The sequence below is a fragment of the Saimiri boliviensis genome, chromosome X (assembly GCF_048565385.1).
Source record: "Saimiri boliviensis isolate mSaiBol1 chromosome X, mSaiBol1.pri, whole genome shotgun sequence".
NCBI classification, from domain to species: domain Eukaryota; kingdom Metazoa; phylum Chordata; class Mammalia; order Primates; family Cebidae; genus Saimiri; species Saimiri boliviensis.
In genome coordinates this window covers 112163577-112191498 of record NC_133470.1, presented here as the reverse complement: position 1 = coordinate 112191498, position 27922 = coordinate 112163577, and the positions used below count along the sequence as shown (strand labels likewise).

General features: G+C 37.8%; 1 protein-coding gene across 15 annotated transcripts in view; it reads left to right on the top strand.

The window, feature by feature from the left end:
• The window catches only part of STAG2 (STAG2 cohesin complex component), a 152297-nt gene that overhangs the window by 73085 nt on the left and 51290 nt on the right, over positions 1-27922 (top strand). For 14 of the 15 annotated variants that reach the window (XM_074392351.1, XM_039463973.2, XM_074392355.1 and 11 more), the window contains 8 exons: positions 10-88; positions 5675-5839; positions 13264-13360; positions 18148-18224; positions 21712-21916; positions 24469-24620; positions 26105-26178; positions 27290-27413. In XM_074392351.1, the coding sequence (XP_074248452.1) occupies positions 10-88; positions 5675-5839; positions 13264-13360; positions 18148-18224; positions 21712-21916; positions 24469-24620; positions 26105-26178; positions 27290-27413 (973 nt within the window). Of the gene's footprint in view, positions 1-9; positions 89-719; positions 844-5674; positions 5840-13263; positions 13361-18147; positions 18225-21711; positions 21917-24468; positions 24621-26104; positions 26179-27289; positions 27414-27922 lie in introns of those variants that run through there. The other variant, XM_074392356.1, reaches the window with a different exon arrangement.

Here is a 27922-nt window from a genome sequence, read left to right as displayed (position 1 = left end):
CTGTCACAGGGAGTCAGAGACACATTTTTCTTCTGACACAGACTTTGAAGATATCGAAGGAAAAAACCAAAAGCAAGGCAAAGGCAAGGTATGTATCAAATATGTGGCTTTATTTTTATTCTTAAGATCTCTCACACAGATTTAGGTTATGTCTCAGATAGTTTAGTCTTTTAAAAATGGCTTTTTAAGGGGGTGGAGGCTGACTGGTATGGTAAGCCTTCTGAATAAATGTGGTCCTTTTGTCTTCTAGACCAGATAGCTTTTGGGATCTCTTTATGCTGCTGTAAAGTTGCAATTAATAATACTAATAATAATAATACATCATTGTTTCCGGTAGTTCATTATGTAAGGCACAGTATGTTAAGCAAAATGCAATGTTCTGTTGGCTTAATTTTTGTTTTTCCACAAGTAATTAATAAAATGTAAAGCAAAGCAATCTCTTATACTAAAGCACTCTAAAAATGTAACATGCAACATTTTAAGGCTAATGGGTTGCAATTGACAGTAGTTTTACTCTTTGTAAGTAATGTGAAAGATTAAAAAATAACAAAGTTAAGTTCTGAGTCATTACAATGTAACTTTAGAATATGAATGGGTTAGCCTGAGGACTGCAGATAACTTGGCAAATGGTTAAATTATTTTGTTGTTTTGGAAAGTACATTTGACTCTGCATGTGTGTAAATACATTATGCATAAGATAACTTGTTTTTGTTGTTCAGCATTTGTTTTTCAAAATGAATTTTGGATTTATATTGTCTCATGACATACTTTGAAAAAGTCTTAACAGTACAGAAGTTTACGATGACCAAAGTGAAACTTTTTCCATAATCCTATCACCCAGAGGTAATTTATTCTTTAAACATTTTGATGCACATACTTTTATTCATACACCTATGTATAAACATGGATATTACATTTTATTTAAGTGGAGTCATAATATGCAAACAGTTTAATGTGCTTTTAAAATGCAGTGTTACGTTATCAACAACTTTCCTGTAAGTGAATGTGAAACTCTGTAACTTTTATTATTTATTTTAATTTTAAAATTTTATTTATTTATTTATTTATTTATTTTTGGAGATAGGGTCTCACTATGTTGCCTAGACTGGAGTGCAGTGGCTATTCACTGGCACAGTCATGGCACGCTACAGCCTCAAACTCTTGGGCTGAAGCATTTCTCCTGCCCCATCCTCTCAACTGGACTACAGGCACCACAGGCTTGTGCCACCATATCTGGCTTCTCTGTAGTTTATTTTTTGTTTTTGTAGAGATGAGATTTCACTATGTTCCCCAGGCTGGTCTTGTACTCCTGGGCTCAAGTAATCCTCCGGCCTCAGCCTCCCGAAGTGCTGGGATTATAGGTGTGAGCCACCACGCCTGGCCATTCTCTTGTGATTTCTAATGGTGGCACTGACATCACATTTAATGTATGGGACATTATTTAACTAATGCTTGGAATATTTTTTTGAGTGCTCATAATTCATGTGTATCATAATTTTGTGTGCTATCTTATTTCCTTAAGAATTTGAGAGGGGGATATGTATAGAAATGTTAACTTATGGCTATCCAAAGCTAACCTTAATTCTATTGGACAGTATACAGTAATTCATTACAAAATCATTTTTTTCCATTAACCTACTTTTGCCTTTGATTTAATTTACAAGTTTGAACAAGATTCTTGGTGGCACCTGAGTAGAGGACTCTTTAAAGTTTTTGTGCTACAATTTGGTTATGGTTATATAGCTACTACTGTGGGTGAGGTGTTGGGACAATTGAAGGATTTATTATAATAAGAGCAACTGGATTTTGACACTATACTGTGTATGTTCCATGTGTTGTACTAACAATTTCACATGTTAATCTAATATTTGAAGAACTGTGTAGATGAGACAACACCATTATTTTATTGGTAGGAAACTGAAGTCCAGAGAAACCCAGAGGTTAAAGGATTTGAGCTCAGGTCTGTGCCTTTAAGCCTGTATATTATATCACCTCCTAAAGTCTTCATGTAGAAAATTTTTTTTTTTCCGAGATTGTATACAGGTTAGCATATTTGCTTCTTGTGTAATACTTCCTTTTATTGTCACTCCTTGCACATTTTGTTTTCTAGCATGGCCTACCCGTTCTGCCATTTTAATTGTCCCAAATTGTTTTTCATACTGACAGGGACTATTGAGTCGTTTGATAGATAAACTACAAATATATAGCTCCATGTTAATTAACATTTTATACTTTACTAGTGTACTGTGTTATAGTTGATCTTTTCTTTCAACCTTATCTCTGAAATTCCTTTTACTGGGGATGAAAGCTTTTCATTGTACAATTGGGCATTAATGAATTAGGTTCACAAAGACTGAAGCTCATTTACAGAATATAGCAGTCCCCGTTATTCTCAGGGATATATTCTAAGACCCCCCAGTGGTTGCCTGAAACAGGGGATAGTGCTAAATCTTGCATATAGTACATTTTTTCAATATGGTAACCGAAATGGCTAGTAAGTGACTAATGAGCTGCGTGGATATCCTGGACAAAGGGATGATTCATGTCCCAGGTGGGATACAGCAGAAAGATGAGTGATTCTGTCATTTGGAATGGTGTGCAATTTAAAACTTTTGAATTGGTTATTTCTGGAATTTCCTACTGAATATTCTTGGACTGCAACAGACCAAGGGTAACAAACTGAATAAAGTAAATCTCAGGGGAGGACTACTGTATTGCAAATTAACAAGTAATATGTTTCAGGTGTTGGAAAGGGATTTGAAGTAACTGTTAAGAGTGGAGTAGTTTTGGACTCCTGGAGAAAGAAGGGGCCCTTTAAATAATAAAGTACATAAATACCACAGGCTTTTAGTGGAAAGAAATTTGTAGGCACGGCCATAGAACAGAGATGCAAAAACTATGGCTTGTTTTTGTGCTGTCCATGAGCTAAGAATGTTTTTTTAAAATTTATTTATTTATTTTATTTTTTATAGAGGCAGGGTCTCGCTCTGTTGACCAGATTGGTTTTGAACTACTGGCCTTAAGCAGTCTTCCAATCTCAACCTCCCAAAGCTGGGATTACAGGCACAAGCCACTGCTCCCAGGCTTTTTTTTTTGGAGACAGAGTTTTGCTCTTGTTGCCCAGGCTGGAGTGCAGTAGCGCGATCTTGGCTCACTGCCACCTCTGCCTCCCGGTTCAAGCAGTTCTCCTGCTTCAGCCTCCCGAGTAGCTGGGATTACAGGCATGCACCACCACCCCCAGCTAATTTTGTATTTTTAGTAGAGACAGGGTTTCTCCATGTTGGTCAGGGAGGTCTTGAACTCCCGATTTCAGGTGATCTGCCCACCTCAGCCTCCCAAAGTGCTGGAATTACAGGCATGAGCCATTGTGCCTGGCCCAGTCCTGTTTGTTTGCTTGCTTGCTTATATATTTATTTATTGAGACAAAGTCTCACTCTGTCACCCAGGCTGGAGTGCAATGGCGTGATCTCTGCTCACTGCAACCTCTGCCTCCTGGGTTCCAGCGTTTCTCCTGCTTAAACCTCCCAGGTAGCTGGGATTATAAGCATGTGCCACTACGACTGGCTCATTTTTGTGTTTTTAGTAGAGATGGGCTTTCACCCTGTTGACCAGGCTGGTCTTGAACTCCTGATCTCAGGTGATCCGCCCACCTTGGCCTCCCAAAGTGCTAGGATTACAGGCGTGAGCCACCATGCCTGGCCCTGTTTACATATATATATATATTTGGAGATGGAGTCTCGCTCTGTTGCCCAGGGTGGAGTGCAGTGGTGTGATCTCGGCTCGCTGCAACCTCCACCTCCTGGGTTCAGGCAGTTCTCTTGCCTCAGTCTTCCGAGTAGCTGAGACTACAGGTGCATGCTGCCATGCCTGGCTAATTTTTTGTATTTTGGTAGAAATGGGGTTTCACCGTGTTGCCCAGGCTCGTCTGGGACTCCTGAGCTCAGGCAATCTGCCCACCTTGGCCTCCCAAAATGCTAGGATTACAGGTGTGAGCCACGTGCCAGGCAGTTTTTATATTTTTAAATAGTTTTAAAAATAAAGCATATGCTACAGAGACTGTGTGTGGCCCACAAAGCCTAACATATTTACTATATAGTACTTTACAGAAAGTTGGCCAGTGCTTGCTCTTTAGATCATAGAGATGTGTTGTTCTAAAAGGGGCCTTTAAGAAATCACCAAATCCAGGGGTCATAATACCTTTCTGTAAAGTATTTTAATTCAACCCTGACATTTGAGAAGTGAGGACTCCAAGTTAGGGAATGGCTTGTTTTCTTAAAGTATAAGAGCTGTGGTAGGTATTTTTATAGCTTAGGCAGATAGGGAACCTTTTCACTGATTTTTTTTCTTTGATCCCCCCACCCTCCAATACTGACAACTTTTGTTATAATGGGCTTCATTTCCATATTTTTCATTAATTGAATTTTCTTTCTTTCTTTTCTTTTTTTTTTCTTGTTTTGAGACGGAGTTTTGCTCTTGTCGCCCATGGTGGAGTGCAGTGGGGTGATGTCAGCTCACTGCAACTTCCCGTGTTCAAGCAATTCTCCTGCCTCAGCCTCCTGAGTAGCTGGCATTACAGGTGCCTGCCACCATGCCTGGCTAATGTTTTGTATTTTTAGTGGAGATGGGGTTTTGTCATGTTGGGCAGGCTGATCTCGAACTCCTGACCTCAGGTGATATGCTCGCCTCAGCCTCCCAAAGTGCTGGGATTATAGGCATGAGCCACCGAGCCTTGCTAGTAATTGAATTTTCATGATGAATAAATGTTAGAGGGAGGCCTAGAACAAGAAGGAGATCGATAAACCTACTTCTACTGTTCAGAATTTCTTGTTCAGAGCACTGCAGTGATTTCTAAGACTAACAATAAAAATAAAATGTTGAACTGAGAATAAGGTACATATTTGATAACGAGTTTGGTTATTCTTGCTGCCCACTTTAATATGCATCCAAAAGCTACATAAGAGAGTAATATAAAACTTGGAGATAGCTACCTTGATTTACTGTGCTCTTGGGATTTCTCTGATGATATTTGAGAGATATTTTTGCAGTGTTTTTCAAACTTTCTTGATATTTTGAGGGCTTTTAATGCTGTGTTTTTATATTACTTTTTAAAACAGATTCAAATCTGTATTTGTGTCATTGTTTCTGTTGGTCTTCCTACCAGATTAAGATTCATGTAAGATTTACTGAGCTCCTCTTAACATATATTTTTTCATTTTACAGTGATAATAATAGCTGACATTTTTCTGACTTTATTATATCCTGGCTATGTTTCTAAGTACTTTGTGTTTTTGTTATCACAGCAACCCTATGAGGTAGGCACAGTTTTATCCTCACTTTACAAATTAGAAAAAACATCACTGAAACATAGTGTGGTTAAGTAATTTGCCTAAAATCCCTCAGCTGATAGTAGCAGAAATTTACACCCACAGAGTCTGTCTGCCTGCAGAGGCTATGCTTCTAGCTATAGTGTCATGTGAGACATGGTAGTACACATGAGAAAGTGGTCACCACAAAGAGGCTATCACAGTCATCAGTTTGTTACAAGTGAATGGAATTCTTTAGGGCAAGTTTAAGCATGTTATGATTATGTGCCCTATCAGCTGCTTCTGCTGTAGCTGTGTTTGAACTTTCAAGGATAGTGATATAACTTAACCACCTCCTATTTTTTATGCAGACTTGTAAAAAAGGCAAAAAGGGCCCAGCAGAAAAGGGCAAAGGTGGAAATGGAGGAGGAAAACCTCCTTCTGGTCCAAACCGAATGAATGGTCATCACCAACAGAATGGAGTGGAAAACATGATGTTGTTTGAAGTTGTTAAAATGGGCAAGAGTGCTATGCAGGTAAGATTGATGTTGTTCTTCCTAGTTCATTTGTACTTTTTAAACTTTATCGAGTTATATAGAGTGTAGCCCTGATTTTTCTAATTGCATCTTATTTATTTATTTTTTGCTTATTTTTGTGGGACAGAGTTCTCCTTCTGTCACCAGGCTAGAATGCGGTGGCGTGATCTCGGCTCACTGCAGTCTTTGCCTCCTGGTTCAGGTGATTCCCCTGCCTCAGCTTCCCGAGTATCTGGGACTGTAGGCACACACCACCACGCCTGGCTGATTTTTTTTTATTTTAGTAGAGACAGGGTTTCACAGTGTTGGCCAGGATGGTCTCGATCTCCTGACCTGGTGATCCGCCCACCTTGGCCTCTCAAAGTGCTGGGATTACAGGCGTGAGCCAACATCCCTGGGCTTCTAATTGCATTTTAAACATACAGTACTTATTAGAGGAAAAAAACCAAAATCATCAGTTAGTTTTTGGGATGTATTTCTTTATATATAAGACTTTCAAGCTGTCTCTTGATTCATTTTCTGTTGCATTTTTTTTGAGACAGAGTCTTGCTCTGTTGCCCAGGCTGGAGTACAGTGATGTGATCCCGTCTCACTGCAACCTCCACCTCCTGGGTTCAGGCAATCCTGCTGCCTCAGCCTCCAGGTAGTTGGGATTACAGGCATGCACCACCATACCTGGCTAATTTTTGTATTTTTAGTAGAGATAGTGTTTTCACTATGTTGGCCAGGCTGGTCTCGAACTCCTGGCCTCAAGTAATCTACCTGCCTTGGCCTCCCAGAGTGCTGGGATTACAGTCGTGAGCCACAATGCCCAACCCATTATTTTTTTAATGGCATAAAGTAAAAAAAAAATTGGTCAGAAATATGCTGATGTAAACCATGGCTATGAGGTTTCAATTCGCCCTGAATTTATATAGCTGCCATTAAAATATGAAGTCTTCTACCCATATTGAATTCCTGGTTGAGTGACGTAATAGAATTACCGTCTACTTTAGTAAATTGAATTATTTTGGTCACTGTTGTCTATTACAGATTTTATTATTTGTGTTTGTTTCTTAGAATAATAAAATGTTGGAGGCATGTTCATGTCAAATCATTCAGTGTTTTCTCTGCATACTTTTATGACAATAGTAACATTTAAGCTTTATAATGTTGGCTAAACCCATATGGTTTTATTTTATTTTATTTTATTTATTTTTTTCTTTTTTTTGAGACGGAGTTTCGCTCTGGTTACCCAGGCTGGAGTGCAATGGTGCGATCTCGGCTCACTGCAACCCCCACCTCCTGGGTTCAAGCAATTCTTCTGCATTAGCCTCCCAAGTAGCTGGGACTACAGGCATGCGCCACCATGCCCAGCTAATTTTTGTATTTTTAGTAGAGTCAGGGTTTCACCATGTTGACCAGATGGTCTCGATCTCTTGACCTCGTGATCCACCCGCCTCGGTCTCCCAAAGTGCTGGGATTATAAGCGTGAGCCACCGCGCCCGGCCTACCCATATGGTTTTAAAAAGTGGAATAATATACTCAAGGAATATATATACTTAATAACGTTTGAATGTACTTTATAAAAGCTACAGGAAATAGTTTTTTGTTTTTTTTTTTTTTTAAATTTCAACTTTTAGATACAGGGGTTACATGTACAGTTTGTTATATGAGTATATTGCACCTAGGAAATGAGCGTAGTTATCTAGTGGATAGTTATTCAGTTCCCACCTCCAACCCCCATTAGTTTGCAGTGTCTTATTTTTCCCATGTTTGTGTTCACGTGTGCTCAGTATTTAGCTTCTACTTACAAGTGAGAACATGTGGTATTTGGTTTTCTGTTCTGTGTTAATTCGCTTAGGATTATTGCCTCTAACTCTACCCATGTTTCTGTGAAAGAGACAATTGCATTCTTTTTTTATGGCTGTAGGGAATAGTATTTCTTCATAGAAATAACTTTAATTAGTGATGGGTACACGTGAATGGTTTTCTGAGAACTAGCCATTCAGGCTTTTTGTTAATAAAAACTGAAACAAAACCTTGTTTAGAAATATACAATTAGCTTAATATGTGTGGTTTTATAAATAAAATGTATCAAATGAGACTAACAGAGAACAGTTTTACGTGTAAAATGTGAAAATACCTGTTAATTGTTTGAGCTTTCACCAATTTTACAGAACAAAGAACTTAAAAGGTGCCAGATTTATTTATACCATTCTAATGTACCTTTGTTTATCCATTTATTAATGTTTGCTTGTATATTATTGTGATTAGAGTATTCATTCTTTTTCTTGTTTAATGTTTTAAATTATTGTTTTGAATATGTTTGGCTTTTCAAAAATAAATAATGTCTTATTGTGCTATGGTTTATTTTGTCATTCCTCAATTATAAAAATTACTTTTCTCTCTCTGGTTCTCCTTTTGAGTTATTTTTATCAAGAGGATAAATTATTTCAGTTACATTATATTGCATTTAATTACTTTCCCTTTTATTTTTATATTATCCATTTTCTCTGTAATATTTTGTTCTAAGTAGTTAAATGCACTAACTTACTTTCTTCAGCTGTCTTTTTAACATCAGTGTGTTAGTCCATTTGGGCTGCTATAAAAAACCAACATAGGTCAGACGTGGTGGCTCATGCCTGTAATCCCAGCACTTTGGGAGGCCAAGGAGGGTGGATCACCTGAGGTCAGAAGTTCGTGACCAGCCTGGCCAACATGGTGAGACCCCGTCTCTACTGAAAGTACAAAAATTAGCCAGCCGTGGTGGTGGGTACCTGTAATCCCAGCTACTCGGGAGGCTTAGGCAGGAGAATCGCTTGAACCCGGGAGGTGGAGGTTGCCGTGAGCTGGGATTGTGCCATTGCACTCCAGCCTGGGCAATAAGAGTGAAACCCTGCCAACAACAAACAAACAAAACACACACACACACAAATGAAGATAAACTAGGAAGCTTATAAAAAACAAACTTATTTCTCACAGCTCCGAAGGCTGGGAAGTTCAATAATTAGGTGCCTGCAGATTCATTATCTGGTGAGGGCCTGTTTTCTTGTTCACAGATGGCATCTGCTCACTGTGTCCTCATAGTGAAAGGAACAAGGCTTTCAGGGGCCTCATGATTTAATTACCTTCTATAGGCTTCACATCTTAATACCATAACATTGGTGACTGCAGTTCAAGATATAGTTTGAACATACAACCATTCAGACCACAGCTATGAGAATTCCTGACTCATGGCCATGGCTAATTAGGCTATTCCATTTTTGTCTAAAAATGAATATTTTCATTAATTTTTGTGTTGTTTATGGTTTGTCATGTTAAGATTGTACATCTTATCTGTGCCATTTGGGTTTTTTTTTTCCTTTTTTTTTGAGACGGAGTTTTGCTCTTGTTACGCTGGAGTGCAATGGCACGATCTCGGCTCACCGCAACCTCTGCCTCCTGGGCTCAGGCAATTCTCCTGCCTCAGCCTCCTTAGTAGCTGGGATTACAGGCACGCGCCACCATGCCCAGCTAATTTTTTGTATTTTTAGTAGAGACGGGGTTTCACCATGTTGACCAGGATGGTCTCGATCTCTTGACCTCGTGATCCACCCGCCTCGGCCTCCCAAAGTGCTGGGATTACAGGCTTGAGCCACCGCGCCCGGCCTTTTTTTCCTTTTTTAAGGTAGAGTTTCACTATCTTACCCAGCCTGGACTTGAATTCCTGGGCTCCAGCAATCTTCATGTCTCAGCCTCCCCAGTAAGTGGGACTATAGACACATGCCATTGTGCCCAGCTTGTTTTTTGTTTTGAAATGTGTTTCCCTCTTAAGAGAGAATGTCTGCAGTATCTCTTCATTGATCTCCTGGAATTTCTTCCCCAGTTTCATTTTGCTATGTGTGTTCCCACTTGTGTTACCCTTTTAAGACCAAATTTGATGGAGGAAGTCCTCTATTTAGAAACTTCCAAGGGTTCTTTCTTACCTAAAATTTCTAGCCCAAATTTCCTTATGCCATATTTTCTGTCCCCCAGTCACAGTGTATACGCTGTCCCTAGGCTTTTCTTTTTGTTTTTATTGTTGTTTGGAATAGTTTTCTTTTACTCCCCCTTTGCATATCAAATAGGACTGAGTGAATTAAATGTCACTCTTCTAAAGAGCATTCTTAGACACTCTACTACTTTTCCTTTCCAATGTGTTTTTTACTCTTTTCATTATATAGCACTTACACTGTGCCTCACCTTGATTCTGGATTGCTAATTCTTTGATCAAGGATTATGTAGTATTCGTTATTTTTGCATTGCCAGGATACACCTATCTCAGTTATTATTATTATTTGAGACAAGGTCTCAGTCTGTCACCCAGGCTGGAGTGCAGTGGCGTGATCTTGGTTCACTGCAACCTCCACCTTCTGGGTTCAAGCGATTCTCATACCTCAGCCTCCTGAGTAGGTGGGATTACAGGCCCAGCTAATTTTTTTAGTACTTTTTGGTAGAGACAGAGTTTCATCATGTTGGCCAGGCTGGCTATCTTAGTAATTATAAGTGAGAGTCAATAAATACAAGACTAGCTGTTTGCTTAAAAATAGTTGTTACTGTTTAAGAATGGAGAAAGTATGTATATGCCCCCTAATTTTCTTACATAGCAGATGTTGAATTTTGCTACGTAAGTTCTCAGCATACTATTTGATTAAAAATTTTAAGCATGTATCAGTAGCTCACATTATTTTTATTATTTTCCTAGTGTAAACTCTACTTGATCTTCATGAATTACTTTTTAATGTGATGTAGTATTCTCTTTGTAAGTGTTCATTGACTATTTTGTATCTTTATTGATGAGAGTAGCCATTGTTCCAGTTATCTGTTGATACATAGCAAACCATCCCAAACTTAGTGATGCAAAACAGCAATCATTTTATCATGCCTAATGATTCTTTGGGTCTGGAATTGAGACAGAACTAAGTGGAGATGGTTTGTCTCTGCTTTATGATGGCTAGGGCCTTAGCTGGGACCACTTGAGTGCCTGGCACTAACACAGTTAGGGACTATAATCATTTGGAAGCTTCTTTACTCATGTTTAATGCCTAGTCAGTAGTGATACGAAGGCTGGGCTTAGCCAGAACTGTTAGCTGAGGATCAGCAAATGGCCTGTGTGGCTAGGGCTTCTTACAGTATGGCTTTTGGGTTGGAGAGAATGTCCTCAGAGTAGTGTCCAGTTTGCTAGTGCTCCGAAAGACCGGTGCAGTTTCTGCCTGGCATTCTGTGACCTAATTTTGGAAGCATCACTGCATTTTGTTCTAGAGAAGATGACATAGACCCTGCCTCTTACTGGGGAGCAATGTCCAAGAATTTGGGGCCATGTTTGAAAACTGTCACCATGCCTATGATATATTCTTTTGCTGTTTATTGCCTATATCATATTGGGAAAAATATTGAGCACGTTTCTTTCATAAATTATGTTGGTTAATGTACACTAGCTGTTGTAAATACAAAAAAGTAGAAATTAAAGTTTTAGAATAGTTCCAGTCAGTCTGTCTGAACCAAGTATTTCTTTTTGTTTTTTCATACTAGCTCATTAGTAGTAGATCCAAATGAACCAGGTATTTCTTAGATACTGCTTTGCCTTCCTGCCTGCCTTCCTGCCTCCCCTCGCCTCCCCTCGCCTCGCCTCGCCTCGCCTCACCTCCCCTTCTTTTCTTTCCTTCCTTCTTCCCTTCCCTCCCTCCCTTCCTTCCTTCCTGCTTTCCTTCCTTCCCTTTCTTTTCTTTCCTTCCTTCTTTCCTTCCTTCCTTCCCTCCTTCTCTCCCTCCCTCCCTCCCTTCCTTCCTTCTTTCCTTCCTTTCCTTCCTTCCTTCCTTCCCTTCCTCCCTTCCTCCCTCCCTCCCTTCCTTCCTTCCTTCCTTCCTTCCTTCCTTCCTTCCTTCCTTCTTTCCTTCTTTCCTTCCTTTCCTTCCTTTCCTTCCTTTCCTTCCTTTCCTTCCTTTCCTTCCTTCCTTCTGAGACAGGGTTTCACCGTGTTGGTCAGGCTGGTCTTGAACTCCTAACCTTGTGATCTGCCCACCTCGGCCTCCCAAAGTGCTGGGATTACAGGCATGAGCCACCGTGCCCAGCCTTTTCTTAGATATTTCCTTTATTTATCTTTATTGTGTAATCATAGTATCTTTTGGTCTTAAATTCTACATTTTTAGTCATTGTTTATACCTGGGTTTTCTGTTTATTGGTGTATAACTTAGAAACATTTCCCTCTCCCAACCTTTTGTTTTTTACACTAGCTCTTATTATCTTGATTTTATTTGTTTGCTCTATTAAAAAAATTTTTTTTTTGAGACAAGAGTCTTGCTCTGTCACCCAGACTGGAGTGCAGTGGTGCAACCTTGGCTCACTGCAACCTTCATCTCCCAGGTTCAAGTGATTCTCCTGCCTCAGCCTCCTGAGTAGCTGGAATTACAGGCATGCACCACCACACCCAGCTAATTTTTGTATTTTTAGTAGAGATGGAGTTTCACCATGTTGGCCTCTCGAACTTCCTGACATCAGGTGATCCACCTGCCTTGGCCTCCAAAAGTGCTGGGAATACAGGCATGAGAGCCACAGCCCTCGGCCTAAAAAAATTTTTTTTTTTTTTTTAAATCAGTTTTGTGGTTGCTTCTCTCACTTCCAAAGGAATAAAGTACTCCTTTTATTTTTTAGTTCTAGCCTGTTTTCTTTTTTAAGAAATAACCATATTGAGATATATTGACCATACTATAAAATTTACTCTTTAAAATACAAATTTAGAGTTGCATAGCCACCATTACAATATAGTTTTAGAATATCTTATTTATTATTTTTTTTCTTTTTTGAGATGGAGTCTCTCTCACTCTGTTGCCCAGGCTGGAGTGCAGTGGCATGATCTTGGCTCACTGCAACCTCCACTTCCTGGATTCAAGCGGTTCTCCTGCCTCAGCCTTCCAAGTGGTTGAGGTTATAGGTGTGCACCACCACCCTGGCTAATTTTGTATTTGTAGTAGAGACAAGGTTTCCCCATGTCAGCCAGGCTGGTCTTGAACTCCTGACTTCAAGTGATCCACTTACCTCTGCCTCCTAAAGTGCTGGGATTATAGATGTGAGCCAGTACACCTGCCCTGTATTGTCTTAATTATTTGAAATCCTCCCCTTCCTTTAATGTCACTAAGAAATAATAAGTAATTACACTTGATGGAATTGAGTTCCATAGTTAGTTTCCACATTCTTTTCAATGCAAAATAAATAGAAGATTGAGATGTCATTTTGTGTTATCAGACAATTGTTTTACTGAATTTGATTATTTTGTTAAAATTGAACATTAAATTTCAATATGTAAGTATTTATATTTAAAGTATTGTGATACTATATAACCTTGAATTTTATGACTATCGGACTTAATTGATTTTGAGAAAATTGGAAGGAGCTAATCATTTTATTTTTTTTTCCCTTTGCTGTAGTCGGTGGTAGATGATTGGATAGAATCATACAAGCATGACCGAGATATAGCACTTCTTGACCTTATCAACTTTTTTATTCAGTGTTCAGGCTGTAAAGGTAAGATATATTTATTTTTAAATCAACGGCTCTTAAATAGTCACATCATTGTTCCACCTAGAGAGAAGCTGTTAGCACTTTACATGGAAAATAATGCTAAGGCATTATTTGCATCATATCCATACAAAATTTGTAACGAAAAAAAAAGAGCAAAGGACAAAATAAGAAAGTCTATTGATAAAGTTATATTCATAAATGAAAGTTATCTAAAAACTTAGCAATTTATAAAGGTTATGTTACTTTTATTAGATATATTTCCTACTTTTTCAGCATCTGGTTTTAGGAACAAAGAAATGGATTAAGAAGGGAGGAGGAAGATAAAGAGATACAGAAAAAAATGACAGGGAATTACACAGTGTAGGGAGTTAAAAAGTGCCATGAATAACAGTAAGTAAGTAAGCAAGCAAGCAAGTACCTTATTTAACTTAAGTAGGTTAAATAAGGTATTAATGAAATTGCCATTTCTTCTAAAAGGTAAAGAAATTTTGCTGTGTGTAGTGATGTCTTCTTTAAAGTGTTTTTACTTTATTTTAAAAATATTTTGAACAAGAAATGATGAAAGTACAAATCGCAAAAATTTCTTCCCTAAGAAATATTAGGGCAGACATTTGGCAGGGGGATAAAATGATGTAAATTGGGGAGTCATAGCATATATCCTCATATGGCTCAGCAAATGAGTCAGTCAACATTATGGGCAAGTTCTGATGTATCTGGTGTCTCTCAATACTTAGCTCATCCTTGAAATAACATATGATGGCCAGGCAAATAAATTTTATGGGGATTTCTGGGGGTATTTTTTAAAAAATGAAAATGGCACCGAAAACATGAGCATTCGAAATCAGGAGAGAAGGTTGCTTAAAAATAGATGTAAAACGTTAAGATGGTAAAGAATGATTTATATAAACAAATGCAGAAAATGAATTGTAAGAAGCAGTTTAATTCTGCAGTATTCCTTTAAAGATACTGTAATATCTTTGAAAAACAAATAACATTGGCATTTTGAATTTGATCGTAACATTTAGTGTAGTATGTGTATTAAATGTTACCTATCTGTGAGGCGTGAAAGATAAACATACTAAATTCTTGAGCCTAGGATCTTTATAATGTCACTAAGGTGCTCAGAAATGTAAAATATTGTGTTAATCATAGAGTAGAGAGAGCTGTCTAGTTTGCTTCATTTGCCTCAAACAAAAGTAGCTTTAATTCAATATTAGAAAATTCTATTTACTTCTGCTCAGAGATGTTGTCGTGATATTACTATGGTATCCTTAAGGTTCTGAACTAGACTGACTGTTTAAAGATGAGCTATATTAAAATTATTTTTGCCTTTATCCAGTCATTTTTTTTCTGGGATAGGATGGGTACAAGGACCTGCTTGTTGTGTTATATAATCAAGGGCCATGTCCTTTCTCATTAGACTCTTTGCAAATGGAAAGTTGAGTGCAGATGACTGAACAGGTGCCTGAAATACTGTGATGAGTTGAAATTTTAAATCTTAAGTTCCCCCTTTTATTTTATTTTATTATTATTATTATTATTTGGGATAGAGTCTTGTTCTGTCACCCAGGCTGGAGTGCAGTGTCATGATCACGGCTCACTGCAGCCTTCACCTCCGGGACTGCAGGTGTATGACAACATGCCCAGCTAATTTTTTGTTTTTGCTTTTATTTTTTGTGGACGTGTCACTTTGCCATGTTGCCCCAGTCTCAAGTGATCTTCTTACCTCATCCTCCAAAGTATCTGGGGCTACAGGCATGTACCACCATGCCCAGCTAATTTTTATTCTTTGTTGAGACAGATCTGGCTATGTTGCCCAGGCTGAGCTTCAATCTCCTAGCTTCAGGCAGTCGTACTACCTTGGCCTCCAAAGTGCTGGAATTACAGGCATGAGCCACCTTACTGGCATGAATTTTTTTTTTTTTTTTTTAATTTAATTTTTTTTTTTTTGTAGAGACAAGTCTCTGTCTGTTGCCCAGGCTGGTCTCAATCTCCTAGCCTCAAACAGTTGTCCTTCCTTGGCCTCCCAAAGTGTTGGGATTACAGGTGTGAGCCACCACTCCCACCTGAGTTTCTTAATGAGGCTTCTGAGTTGTAGTTGTTTTTAAAGCAAGGCCGTAGAGCATGTTCCCTTTGTCAAATTCATTCCTTTTTTGGCATCAATTTGTTTACAAATCAGGAGCTTGCTAACTCAACATTTGGACCCTGTCACAAGTGAGTTTGTCAAGATTTCTAAAAAATTAAGGTGTTAAAAACTTAAATTATAAGGTAGATTTGAGCACTGCTGTGGTATTTATCTTAAAATCAGACAATCTCCATGAAAGGGAATTTACTATATAATCAAAGATAAAGCCATTAATTATTTATACACACAAAATTATTTTGATAGAATTCTTTTACGCCTTGTAATTTAATATTTTCTGCAGACTCAGGTTTGTTATAGGCATCACTTATTTTTCTATAATACAGTGGTGGCTTCTGTAGCTGTTGAAGCGTGGAGGGATTTTTGGCCCTATACTCTTCCTGACCGCTCTGTTGGAGATTCTGTGGCCAGTGTTTTCTTCTTTTTTTCCTAGTCAGCTGTCACTTTTCTTTTTGTCTTTCTTTTCTTTTCAAATAGAGACAGGGTCTGGATTTGTCATTTTTAGATTTACCAGATTTTATCAGTCTTGCTAAAAATGTCCCTCACATTTTTAAGGCAGCAGGCTCTGGCCTTATGTCCTAATCGTGGCTTCACACCTGCCTCAAGAGTTAAATGCAATTTGTGATAACTTCTTTCTTTTCTGCTCTGAGGTTCTTTTCTGCTTGTTTTTGGGTTTCTGGATGTCGTGATTTTTTTATGAGAAGGGGGAGGAGCTTTAAAAATGAGGCATTGTTGAAAAGTATGCAGTGTGTTTGCCTTGATATATTTATATGTATATGTTAATTTCAGACAAACATTCAGGCATTTAGTTACTTTTCCTTCTCCAGCATTCCCAGGCATACAGCACCTGGGTATGAAGTATGGGAAGGTTTTGAAGAGATATACATGATTCTAGATGAAAAAACCATTTTCAAACGGTTTTTGAGAGTGTGTATGTGTGTGTGTGTGCGCGCGCACTTTTTGAGAGTCTCACTCTGTCACCCAGGCTGGGGTGCAGTGGCACTATATTGGCTCACTGCAACCTCCACTTCCCAGATTCAAGCAATTCTCCTGCCTCAGCCTCCCGAGTAGCTGGGATTACAGGCATGTACCACCACACTCAGCTAATTTTTGTATTTTTAGTACAGCTGGGGTTTCACCATATTGGCCAGTCTTGTCTTAAACTCCAGACCTTAAGTGACCTGCCCACCTTGGCCTTCCAAAGTGCTGGGATTACAGGCATGAGTGACCAGGCCTGGCTGAGAGTGTGTTTCTTTTAGCTAGAGAAATGGGTGGTTTCTTCTGAATTCGTCAACTTTTTAAAACAATCATTTGGTTTTTTTTAAATGTTGTGGTAAGTAAGGGCTTTTCTAGGGCCCTTACTTAATACTAGAAATTGATCTCACCCAGGTAAGAGGGAGGTAGCATGATTAACATGATTTAGGTGAATAGTCTCAGACAAATTATTTAATTGCTTAGCCTAAGCCTTAATTTCCTCATCTGTGGAGATGGGATTATGGGTTGACAGCTATGTATATACACAGGTATGCACACACAGATGGATGCATATACAAAATATAGCTCTGGTCATTTGAAAAAAATCTATATTAATTATATCTAGTTATGAATCTCATCTTCCTGTACCAAGATGATGTTCTTTTAGATATTACTATATTTATGGTATTCCTAGTGATAAGACTGGTAAGCAAAAATAATTCAACAATAAAAATAGGATTTTGAAAATCTAGTATTTACATTGATTACCCCTGCCCCGTTCTCTCTCTTTCTCAGTCTGATGCTCCATCAGTGAAACTTCATGTATATTTTCTTACTGCATACTAATGTTTGGTCTCCACCTGACTAATGTTTTACTACTTCTAATGTGCACCCCTTCTTTTTTCGTCTCCCATCCTCCTGTAAGATTCTAAAGGTCCTTATCAAATTCTTTTTCTTTGACATAGTTCTTGATTTTCTAACTTAATAGCATGTATGGTTTTTCTGGTGGGTATAGAGTGGAGGTGGAGTCAGAGAGACAGCATTTCTTTGACATTTCCACACATCAGAGCATTGATTATAAGTAACCCTTTGACAGTTTACTTCTTTTTCTTTTTGGTATTCATTATTTGTAACTTTTAACTAGATTACAGGCTTCTAGGTGGGCAGGAACTACAATTTACTACTTAACTCTTTCAGAGGATGTTAAGATGTTAGTTACCTTACATACAATAGTGCTTATTAAAGAAGCCTGACTAAAGTGAACTTGAGCTGTTACTCCTTTCCTTATCTTAAGCTTCATCCTCAAGGTTTTAAATCTTACACTAGATGCTGTCTCACTCTTAATAACATATAGTTTATGTTAAAGAGACACCAGTATAAATATTATAGCATGAGTAAAGTAAGTCATGTAGAAATGGCCAAAGGTAATTGTGTTAGGAAAAAAGATATTTGTCAGAAGTGTGGGGCTGTTTTCTTGTGCATATTGAGAATAGATAGCATTTGTGCTTTATTTACAGATTTGAGAATCATGGTAAAGATCATTAGATGATGGTTGGAGAAGTATGCCTTTTATTGTGTGACCATAAACTTCTTAGTGTTAGAGAATGGCTTAGAAGTTTTCTTTATTCTTTTATCACACCATATATTAACTTCTGACATTTGCAAATTTCAGGAGTTGTCACAGCAGAGATGTTCAGACATATGCAGAACTCTGAGATAATTCGCAAAATGACCGAAGAATTTGATGAGGTAACTTACTACCTTAAGTGTTTTGATAACTTATGAATGTTGATCTTGACTTATTTTTAAAAGTATTATTAAATTGTAAGCATTAGGTTGGGTGCTGTGTCCATGCCTTGTAATCCCAGCACTTTGGGAGGCTGAAGCAGGTGGATCACCTTAGGTCAGGAGCTTGAGACCAGCCTGACCAATATGGTGAAACCTCGTCTCTACTAAAAATACAAAAAAATTAGCTGGGCATCCTGCCATGCACCTGTAGTCCCAGCTACTTGGGAGGCTGAGGCAGGAGAATTGCTTGAACCCAGGAGGCAGAGGTTGCAGTGAGCTGAGATCATGCCACTACACTCCAGCCTGGGCAGCAGAGTGAGACTCTGTCCAAAACGAAAGAAAAATTGTAAGCATCAGTATTGAAGATAAAAGCTTTGGCATTAGATTTAATCAAATGATGCTTGTGTGCAACCTTTGGCAAGTTGTTGTCTTAGTATCAGGTTTTTTTTTTTTTTTTCCCTTCTTTTTTTTTTTTTCCTGAGACAGAATCTCGCTCTATCGCCCAGGCTGGATTGCAGTGGCAGGTTTTCTGCTCACTGCATCATCTGCCTCCCAGGTTCAAGCAGTTCTGTCTCAGCCTCCCAAGTAGCTGGCATTATAGACATCTGCCACCATGCCTGAATAATTTTTGTACTTTAAGTAGAGATGGGGTGGGGGTGGAGGTGTGGGTTCACCATGTTGGCCAGGCTGGTCTTGAACTCCTGACCTCAAGTGATCCACATGCCTTGGCCTCCCAAAGTGCTGGGATTACTGGCAACTACCACTGCATCCAGCCAGTTTGAATTTCATTATCTGTAAAATGGGCCTAATAGTACTTTATTCATAAGGCTCTTACAAAGATTGAATTGAGTAATGTTCGAAAGTTGCTTAACTTTTACAGTTCCCAGAACATCGCAAGAACTTAATAAATGGTAGTTATTATTGCCAAAATGACAATTTCAAGAAAGAATATAAGAACATATTCTGGAATGTTGTAAAAGGAAGGTTTTAGCAGTATTTGGGGAACCTGGTAGCTAGGGCAAAGGAGTATATAGATATTTTTATTGTTTAAAAGCTTTTTTTTTTTTTTTGAGACGGAGTTTCGCTCTTGTTACCCAGGCTGGAGTGCAATGGCGCGATCGCGGCTCACCATAACTGCACCTCCTGGGTTCAGGCAATTCTCCTGCCTCAGCCTCCTGAGTAGCTGGGATTACAGGAACGTGCCACCACGCCCAGCTAATTTTTTGTATTTTTAGTAGAGACGGGGTTTCACCATGTTGACCAGAATGGTCTCGATCTCTTGACCTCGTGATCCACCCGCCTCGGCCTTCCGAAGTGCTGGGATTACAGGCGTGAGCCACTGCACCCGGCCCTAAAAACTCTTAAGAACAACAAAGATTACATATTAGTTTAGAGTGAGTTTTCCCCCACTTACCTCCCTAGGGCTAGATTGAGTTGATTGTTTATTACAGTGAGCTCTTTGAAGTATCGTTACCAATAAGTACATATATAGATTTACTATAAATTAAGCTTCTTCAGGGAAGAGATTTTGATTTGTTTGGGTTACAGCTGTATTTCAGTGCCAGTAGTTTTACTCCTCCAAAATTTTTCACTCTGGGTTTTCAAGCAAAAAACCTTGTCTGATTTGAGTTTTATTTGGCCTTTTTTTCTTGCTTAAACTGATGAAGGAGCTTTGAACTATTATTCTAAAAGATAGATGAGTTAAAATGGCTTTGATGATTACTAAGTGCTATTAATCAGTCCGCAAGTAGTTGAGAGGTAATTTTGAATAGTATTTTTTTACTCTTTTAATATTAAATGTTTTAGTGAGAACTTTCTCACTAAAAGGAAAAAACTATTTCAGATAATTGTCCTGAAGTATGGTTTGAAAATGTCAGCAAACCAAGTTGCTAAGAGCAATTAAGATGATGTATTTCAATATAGTCACTAAATTAGCTAATCAGAAAATACCCAGAAAATTTTTTTGTTGAATATCAGGAACTTATTCTCAGATGAGATACAACTGCACTTAGATGTGACATGACTTAAGATTTTAAAAAACATTATAATGACAAAAATTAATTGTTAAAAAATTTACTAAACTGGTCGGACATGGTGGCTCACGCCTGTAATTCCAGCACTTTGGGAGGCTGAGGCAGGCGGATCACCTGAGGTCAGGAGTTTGAGACCACCCTGACCAACATGATGAAATCCTGTCTCTACTAAAAATACAAAAGTAGCCCAGTGTGGTGGCACACATCTGTAATCCCAGCTACTCTGGAGGCTGAGGCAAAAGAATCCCTTGAACCCGGGAGGTGAAGGTTGCAGTGAGCCGAGATCGTGCCATTGCACTGCAGCCTGGGCAACAAGAGGAAAACTCTGTCTCAAAATTTTTTTTTTTTTTTTACTAAACTGTACTAATAAAATTACCTTATATCTCTAGGATGCTCTTGTCAGAGACCTTTACTTTTAGATGTTCTATATGGTATTGGTCTCTGATTTTATTTCTGTGGTCTTGGTTGTTTTTGATGATTTGTGGAGAATCTCAATTTACCCTGAGACTAGAGAATGCCTTCTTGTACAAAGGAATACCTGAGTACCAGTCTTCCAAGGCAAAGCTAGCTACATTTCCATTTCTTTTTTTTTTTTTTTTTTTTTTTTTTTTTTTTTTTTTTTTTGAGATGGAGTTTCGCTCTTGTTACCCAGGCTGGAGTGCAATGGCGCGATCTCGGCTCACCGCAACCTCCGCCTCCCGGGTTCAGGCAATTCTCCTGCCTCAGCCTCCTGAGTAGCTGGGATTACAGGCACACGCCACCATGCCCAGCTAATTTTTAGTATTTTTAGTAGAGACGGGGTTTCACCATGTTGACCAGGATGGTCTCGATCTCTTGACCTCTTGATCCACCCGCCTCGGCCTCCCAAAGTGCTGGGATTACAGGCTTGAGCCACCGCGCCCGGCCCACATTTCCATTTCTTTAAAAAATTATGATTGTATTTTTTAACTGTGTGATGTATTTGAAGCGAAAGAAAACATATTTCTAATGTTTTATTTATTTATACATCATATATCAATTTATTAGATTAGCTGAAAATATGATTTCCATCATTTCCAATCCGTTTAAAAATAGAATTTTGGTTTGGTTTTGGTTTGCTTTTGCTTTATATCTGTGCTTACCACCAGGATGTTTTGTTTTGATGAGGGAGGCTTTTAAAAATTTTAACCTGAGTAATTGGTATATATTTTCATTGATTAAAGTAAATTCAGAATATCTATTTTGATCTTAAAGAGCAGAGTGTTCCGAGGTACCCCTACCTTTGTATATTATTCTCTTGCCTACTTTGAGGATTAATTGGAGAAGAAAGGTGAGATAAGATATCTTTTCATGCTTTTGCCTTGGGTATTTAAAAAGCAAGCGATATGTTAAGTCATGCATTCTAAATGAAATTCCTGTTTTAAATTTTGTTTTAGGATAGTGGAGATTATCCACTTACCATGGCTGGTCCTCAGTGGAAGAAGTTCAAATCCAGTTTTTGTGAATTCATTGGCGTGTTAGTACGGCAATGTCAATATAGTATCATATATGATGAGTATATGATGGATACGGTCATTTCACTTCTTACAGGATTGTCTGACTCACAAGTCAGAGCATTTCGACATACAAGCACCCTGGCAGGTGAGTATTTAGAAATATTTTCTACATATTGTCTTAGGCTTGAGATGAAAAAGATTCTCATTAAAAGAGAAAGGAAGTAAGAGTGATGCAAATTGGCCGGGCGCGGTGGCTCAAGCCTGTAATCCCAGCACTTTGGGAGGCCGAGGCGGGCGGATCACGAGGTCAAGAGATGGGAGACCATCCTGGTCAACATGGTGAAACCCCGTCTCTACTAAGAATACAAAAAATTAGCTGGGCATGGTGGCTCGTGCCTGTAATCCCAGCTACTCAGGAGGCTGAGGCAGGAGAATTGCTTGAACCCAGAAGGTGGAGGTTGCGGTGAGCCTAGATCGCGCTATTGCACTCCAGCCTGGGTAACAAGAGCGAAGCTCCATCTCAAAAAAAAAAAAAAAGTGATGCAAATGAATTTTATGTATAAAGTGACCACTAAGAGGACACTCCCCCAATCCTTCCTGGGAATTATTGGAAATGGGATGATAATTTCAGTTTCAATTTTGTGAAGGCATACTATAAGTTATACTATAGCTACTATATGGTGATTTTCTTGTACACTATGCATACTGTGCCACAGCAAGGAAAAATTGGACTATAGGTATGCATTGGATTCTTGAAAAATACTATGCCACAAGAAGGGGAAATTGGATGATAGGTATGTATTGGGTTCTTGAAGGATATGTTACCAGGGGAGATATTGACTGCAGATTTGGAGATAACATCACAGTCATTTTGCATATATGATTCTGATGACCGTATAGTTTGTCTCTGGTGTGTATTGCCTCTCCAGGTGGGATGGCCCCTACTGGATGATGCCTGTTTTTTCAATCACACTGCAAGAAGTTGATTTTTCTTATGTTTCTGGGTAACTTTAGGTTGGGGCAAATTCTTTGATTTTTAAAGTTTACTGAAATGAGGTATATTTTTATACCTCATAAAATCTATTAGTTTCTCTTTTCTGCTTAAGGTAAAATTGTTGATATGCTGTTATTGAATATGTTCTTTTTGAGTTTCAGTGAATAAAACAGGCTTTAATTGTTACGATGGTATTCTGATTCTTAATAGTATTTTGGTTTTTAATTAAAAACTTTTGCCGGGCGCGGTGGCTCAAGCCTGTAATCCCAGCACTTTGGGAGGCCGAGGCGGGTGGATCACAAGGTCGAGAGTTCGAGACCATCCTGGTCAACATAGTGAAACCCCGTCTCTACTAAAAATACAAAAAAAAAACTAGCTGGGCGTGGTGGTGCGTGCCTGTAATCCCAGCTACTCAGGAGGCTGAGGCAGGAGAATTGCCTGAACCCAGGAGGCGGAGGTTGCGGTGAGCCGAGATCGCGCCATTGCACTCCAGCCTGGGTAACAAGAGCGAAACTCCGTCCCAAAAAAAAAAAAAAAAAAAAAAAAACACAACTTTTTATTCTCTGTGGGTGTTTTTTTTTTCATTTAGAATATTTTCTCAAAGAATTAAGTCTGTGATTAAAGATACATTTCTAAGTCCTTCATTGTTAAAGAGAAAATGCAGTTTCCCATATGTTCTGTTTTTGTTTTTAGATTTGAAGTCAGAAAATACGAATGTGATCTTGCTTTATGCACTTAAGGTAGCAGTGTCAAGAACTTGATGGCTAAAGTAAATTAAAACAAGGATTATGGTGCAAGATGAATAATTTTAGATCAGAGTGACAAACTGGTTTGCCGGGGGCATGAAATTAACTTAGAGCAAAAAATTGGGAAATCTTTCTTTAAAGAGAGCCAATAGCTGCAAATTAAGATGTAGTTTTATTGTTGCTATATCATGCAATGCACCGAGTCTGAGAAGTAGTCTGGAGTAAGCTAAAGAAAGCAAAAAGTGATCAGATCTTTCAGTTAATAAGTTTTAAATCCCAGGTAATAAGAATCTTGTATCAGGAGTAAGTGTTTAGTAACAGAAGGTAGAGATCTGGAGGAAGTTTTATGAAAAAGCACTTTAATTAAGTGACATTTTACCCTTTGTACTTTTGACTTTTCATGATTTCATCAGTCTTTATGCTATGTTATAGAGTAAAATGAAAGGGAAGCAAATATTGATAAAATTCCTCAGCTTTTTTATATTATTTGATATAAAACCATCAAGTTTCTTTTAATTACTGAGATAGCTAAAAAACTTCTTTATGAACTAAAATTTACTTTAGAAGGTGAATCATGATCTACGAAAAAGATTATTTTAGAGGACATATTATAGAATAATGGGATTTAAGTATAGTCTGGAGTCCGATTGCCTTGGTTTGAATCCTGGTTTGACTGCTCACATGAACTGAGGCAAATTTGTGAATTTCCCTGAGCTTCAATTTTGCTGTGAATGAAATGGGTATAATACCTTTGAGAGGGCCATTGTGAGGATTAGGAGATAATTCCTGAAAAGTTATTTTATGTTATTTTATTGTTGTTATTATGTAGCACCTGCATCTTTCTTTTGTTAGAAGCAAATTAGCTTATTTCTGCTTAATTTTTCTATTTGATCTTAAATTGGAAATTTTTTTATCTGTTAGGTTAATTTCACCGTATTTTTACTCTTTTAAAAATAGCTATGAAGTTGATGACAGCTTTGGTGAATGTGGCACTAAATCTTAGTATTAATATGGATAATACACAAAGACAATATGAAGCAGAACGGAATAAAATGATTGGAAAACGAGCCAATGAGAGGCTAGAACTCCTGCTACAAAAGCGGAAAGAGGTAAACTTTTATATTGAATATTTAGGCTCTTGTGTAACCAACTTGGTCACCATTAATTAGGATATAACTTTGCTAGTGCCTCAGATAATTGTTTTTGAAATATTTAAAAGTAAAAAATACTTCAAATATATTTGCCCAACAGAATTCTGAAGAATATCCATGCCAGCAATACTGTTTTCTTATTTTCAATCTGCGTGGACTAGTATTAAGAGTAAAGGGCTTTAAGTAAGGAGACAGGGTTGGTCTGAGAAGTTATCTTAAGCTTTAGCATTATTCATCTCTACTGTGAAAAACCTTTTGTTAGGATGAAAAGAGGTTTCACAATTACGTGAAATCACTTTGAAAAATAACATAAGATGTTTATTAGCATCTAAATTTGTGTGTGTGTGTGTGTTTTAATACCATAGAAGGCATTTGTTGAACACTGGTGACTGACCACCAAATTCAACTTTGAATGAGCCTTATGCTAAATAACAGTAAATAAAATCTTTTGATGCTGTGGCTGTAATTTAAATTCTTCTTTCATTGGTGATAAAATATTTTGCTATTTCATAATGGAGATGTTTGTTTTCATATCAAATAGGTAAAGTCTGAGGTTAAAAAATATTAGCAATGCAGTTGAGTTCAGTAGTTGTCACAGTCATCTATGAATTTTTGGCCTGATCTTGAATTTTTTGGGGGGAGGGGATTGGTACCTGTAATTTTAAATTGGTTGTTTCCAAAATAGTTAATAACTTTAAAAAATATCCAGACTCAAGAAAACTAAGGAAAATCCTGCTATTTCCTCCTTTCTAAATTCCTCATCTTTTTCATATAATTAAAAATAAAGTATTGATACTTTTCCCTTTTAATTTGTTTGTAGGCTATATAATATATGATATGTAATAAACACATTACAGATTTCTTTACAGAGTTTTTTTTTATTTTTTAAGACCAAGTCTCACTCTGTTTCCCAGGCTGGAGTGCAGTGGTGCAATGTCAGCTCACTGCAACCTCCACCTCCCAGGTTGAACCTCGTGCCTCAGCCTCCCGAGTAGCTGGCATTATAGGCTTGTGCCGCCACACCTGGCTAATTTTTGTATTTTTAGTAGAGATGGGGTTTTACCATGTTGACCATGCTGGTCTTGAACTCTTAACCTCCAGTGATTTGTCTGTCTCGGCCTCCCAAAGTGCTGAGATTATAGGCGTGAGCCACTGTGCCTGGCCTTCTTTAAAGTACTTTCGTAGATATTTACGAGCATTGAAAAAAAAATTACTATTAATAGCTAAATATTAAAATCCAAGTCAAATATTTCAGGTATCAAGGAATTTTATCTACCTGATAATGTAACTGTTAATTTTTCTTTATGGTTACTGTTGTCTGGTAGAATTCAAAATACACCAAAATACTGGAGAATTCTGCTTTTTTCATGCTTGTAACAACTTAAAGGTGTTCCTTTGATTGTCTTCTTTACAATTGAAAAGAAATGATCTGTTCTTTACAGCTTCAGGAAAATCAAGATGAAATAGAAAATATGATGAATGCAATATTTAAAGGAGTGTTTGTACATAGATACCGGTAAGTTGTGACAGCTTTTTCATAATAGCACTATATAATTTCTACTTAGTAAGTTTGCATATTTAGTGGTGTAGGCAGTCTAAATTAGCGGGAAGAATGTTACAGTAAAATTATGTTAGACTAAACTGTGCCATTGAGTTACTCTGGGCAAGTTATTTAACTCCTGTGAATTTGATGTTTCCCATCTGAAAAATGGGATAATACTGTGCCTGACTTGCAGCCCATAGAAGTTACTGATATTAGGAGTCAGGCTACACAATACTTAATTACCTTCGCATGCACTATGTTAGTAGAGCCTGCACGTGCTGACTTCTGACTCTTCCCTTCCATTGAATATCAGTGGGACAATTTGGATAGGTTAAAGTGAGATGTTTTCTTTTGCTGTTTTGAATGAATAGAGGAAAGAAATAGTAATCTTACTACAATTTCTGCTATAACCTATTATTAAATTTCAGTAGTATGTTTATTCAGCTGCTTCCACATATCCTCAACTTGGCAGTTATTGAATCAGGTTAATGCTTGCTTTATAATGTCCCCATGTCCATTCTTATATTTTCACTTCTATTGTCACCATTACCTTAGTCTATTACCTCATTCTCAAGCGTAGAGATTATTGCAGTTTAGCTAAAATATCCTTTTATTGTGTTATTCCTCTGCCTTTAATGACTCACCAATACTTAACAAGATGAATTTAAAATCATTTAGTCTAACATTCACATCCAATTGAGCTTGACCTCAGTGTAACGTGTAAATAATTCTCACCTGGAAATTATGCTCTAGCCAGACAAGTGTGCCTGCTGTCTTCTGAACACAGCATGCACAGCAGGTGTGAGCAAAGGCTGGGATATGGTATGGTATAAAAGGTGGGGATGGGATTTTGTTTGTAGTTTTATATAATTTTAAATATATATTGATACTTATCCTTTGCCACCTAGACTGTAAGCTTTTGGCATTCAAGACCATACTTCATTTCTATTTTTTAATCCCCAGTAATACTTAAGATAGTGTCATATTCATAGTAAATCTGAAGTACTTGGCATATCTTGAATAAACCATAAGTTTTGTGGTATATTGGCACTAATTATGCATCATTTTTCCTTCCTCCATTCAGTGATGCGATAGCTGAAATTAGAGCTATATGCATTGAAGAGATTGGCATTTGGATGAAGATGTATAGTGATGCCTTTCTTAATGACAGTTATTTAAAATATGTTGGTTGGACTATGCATGATAAGGTAAGATGGCCCTTCAGACTGCTGTTTTCTACACATCAGTGTGGCTGCTTGTAGCTCTCATTCATGAGTTATCTCCCTGTATGTATACCTGGTGACACATTTCTGTAAGCCCTCGCTTTATTCTTTTCTATCTTCTCTGTAAAAATTTAATTTCTATCACATAAAATCCCCTAGATTTTTTTGAAACCTGGCCACTGATTTAACCATTAATGGTTAATCAATTTTTTGCTGAAATATTAGAATCATGATGGTAGTGAGGCATTTCTTAGAGCACAAAGAAGAACCAGTATTCTGTTATCTGTGAGCTATATACTTTAAAAAAAATTCTTCAGTTTTGATCCTCTCTTTTGACAAACCTGTATCTTAGCCGGATTATACCTTACAACTTGGTTTCTGACCTTTCTAATATATTTTTATTAAACTACTATTCTCTTAGGCTGCCTCTTCACTTGCCTTGAAGAAGTTAATTGTATATATTCTTTCCAAACGTTACTTTCCATAGCAGAAAA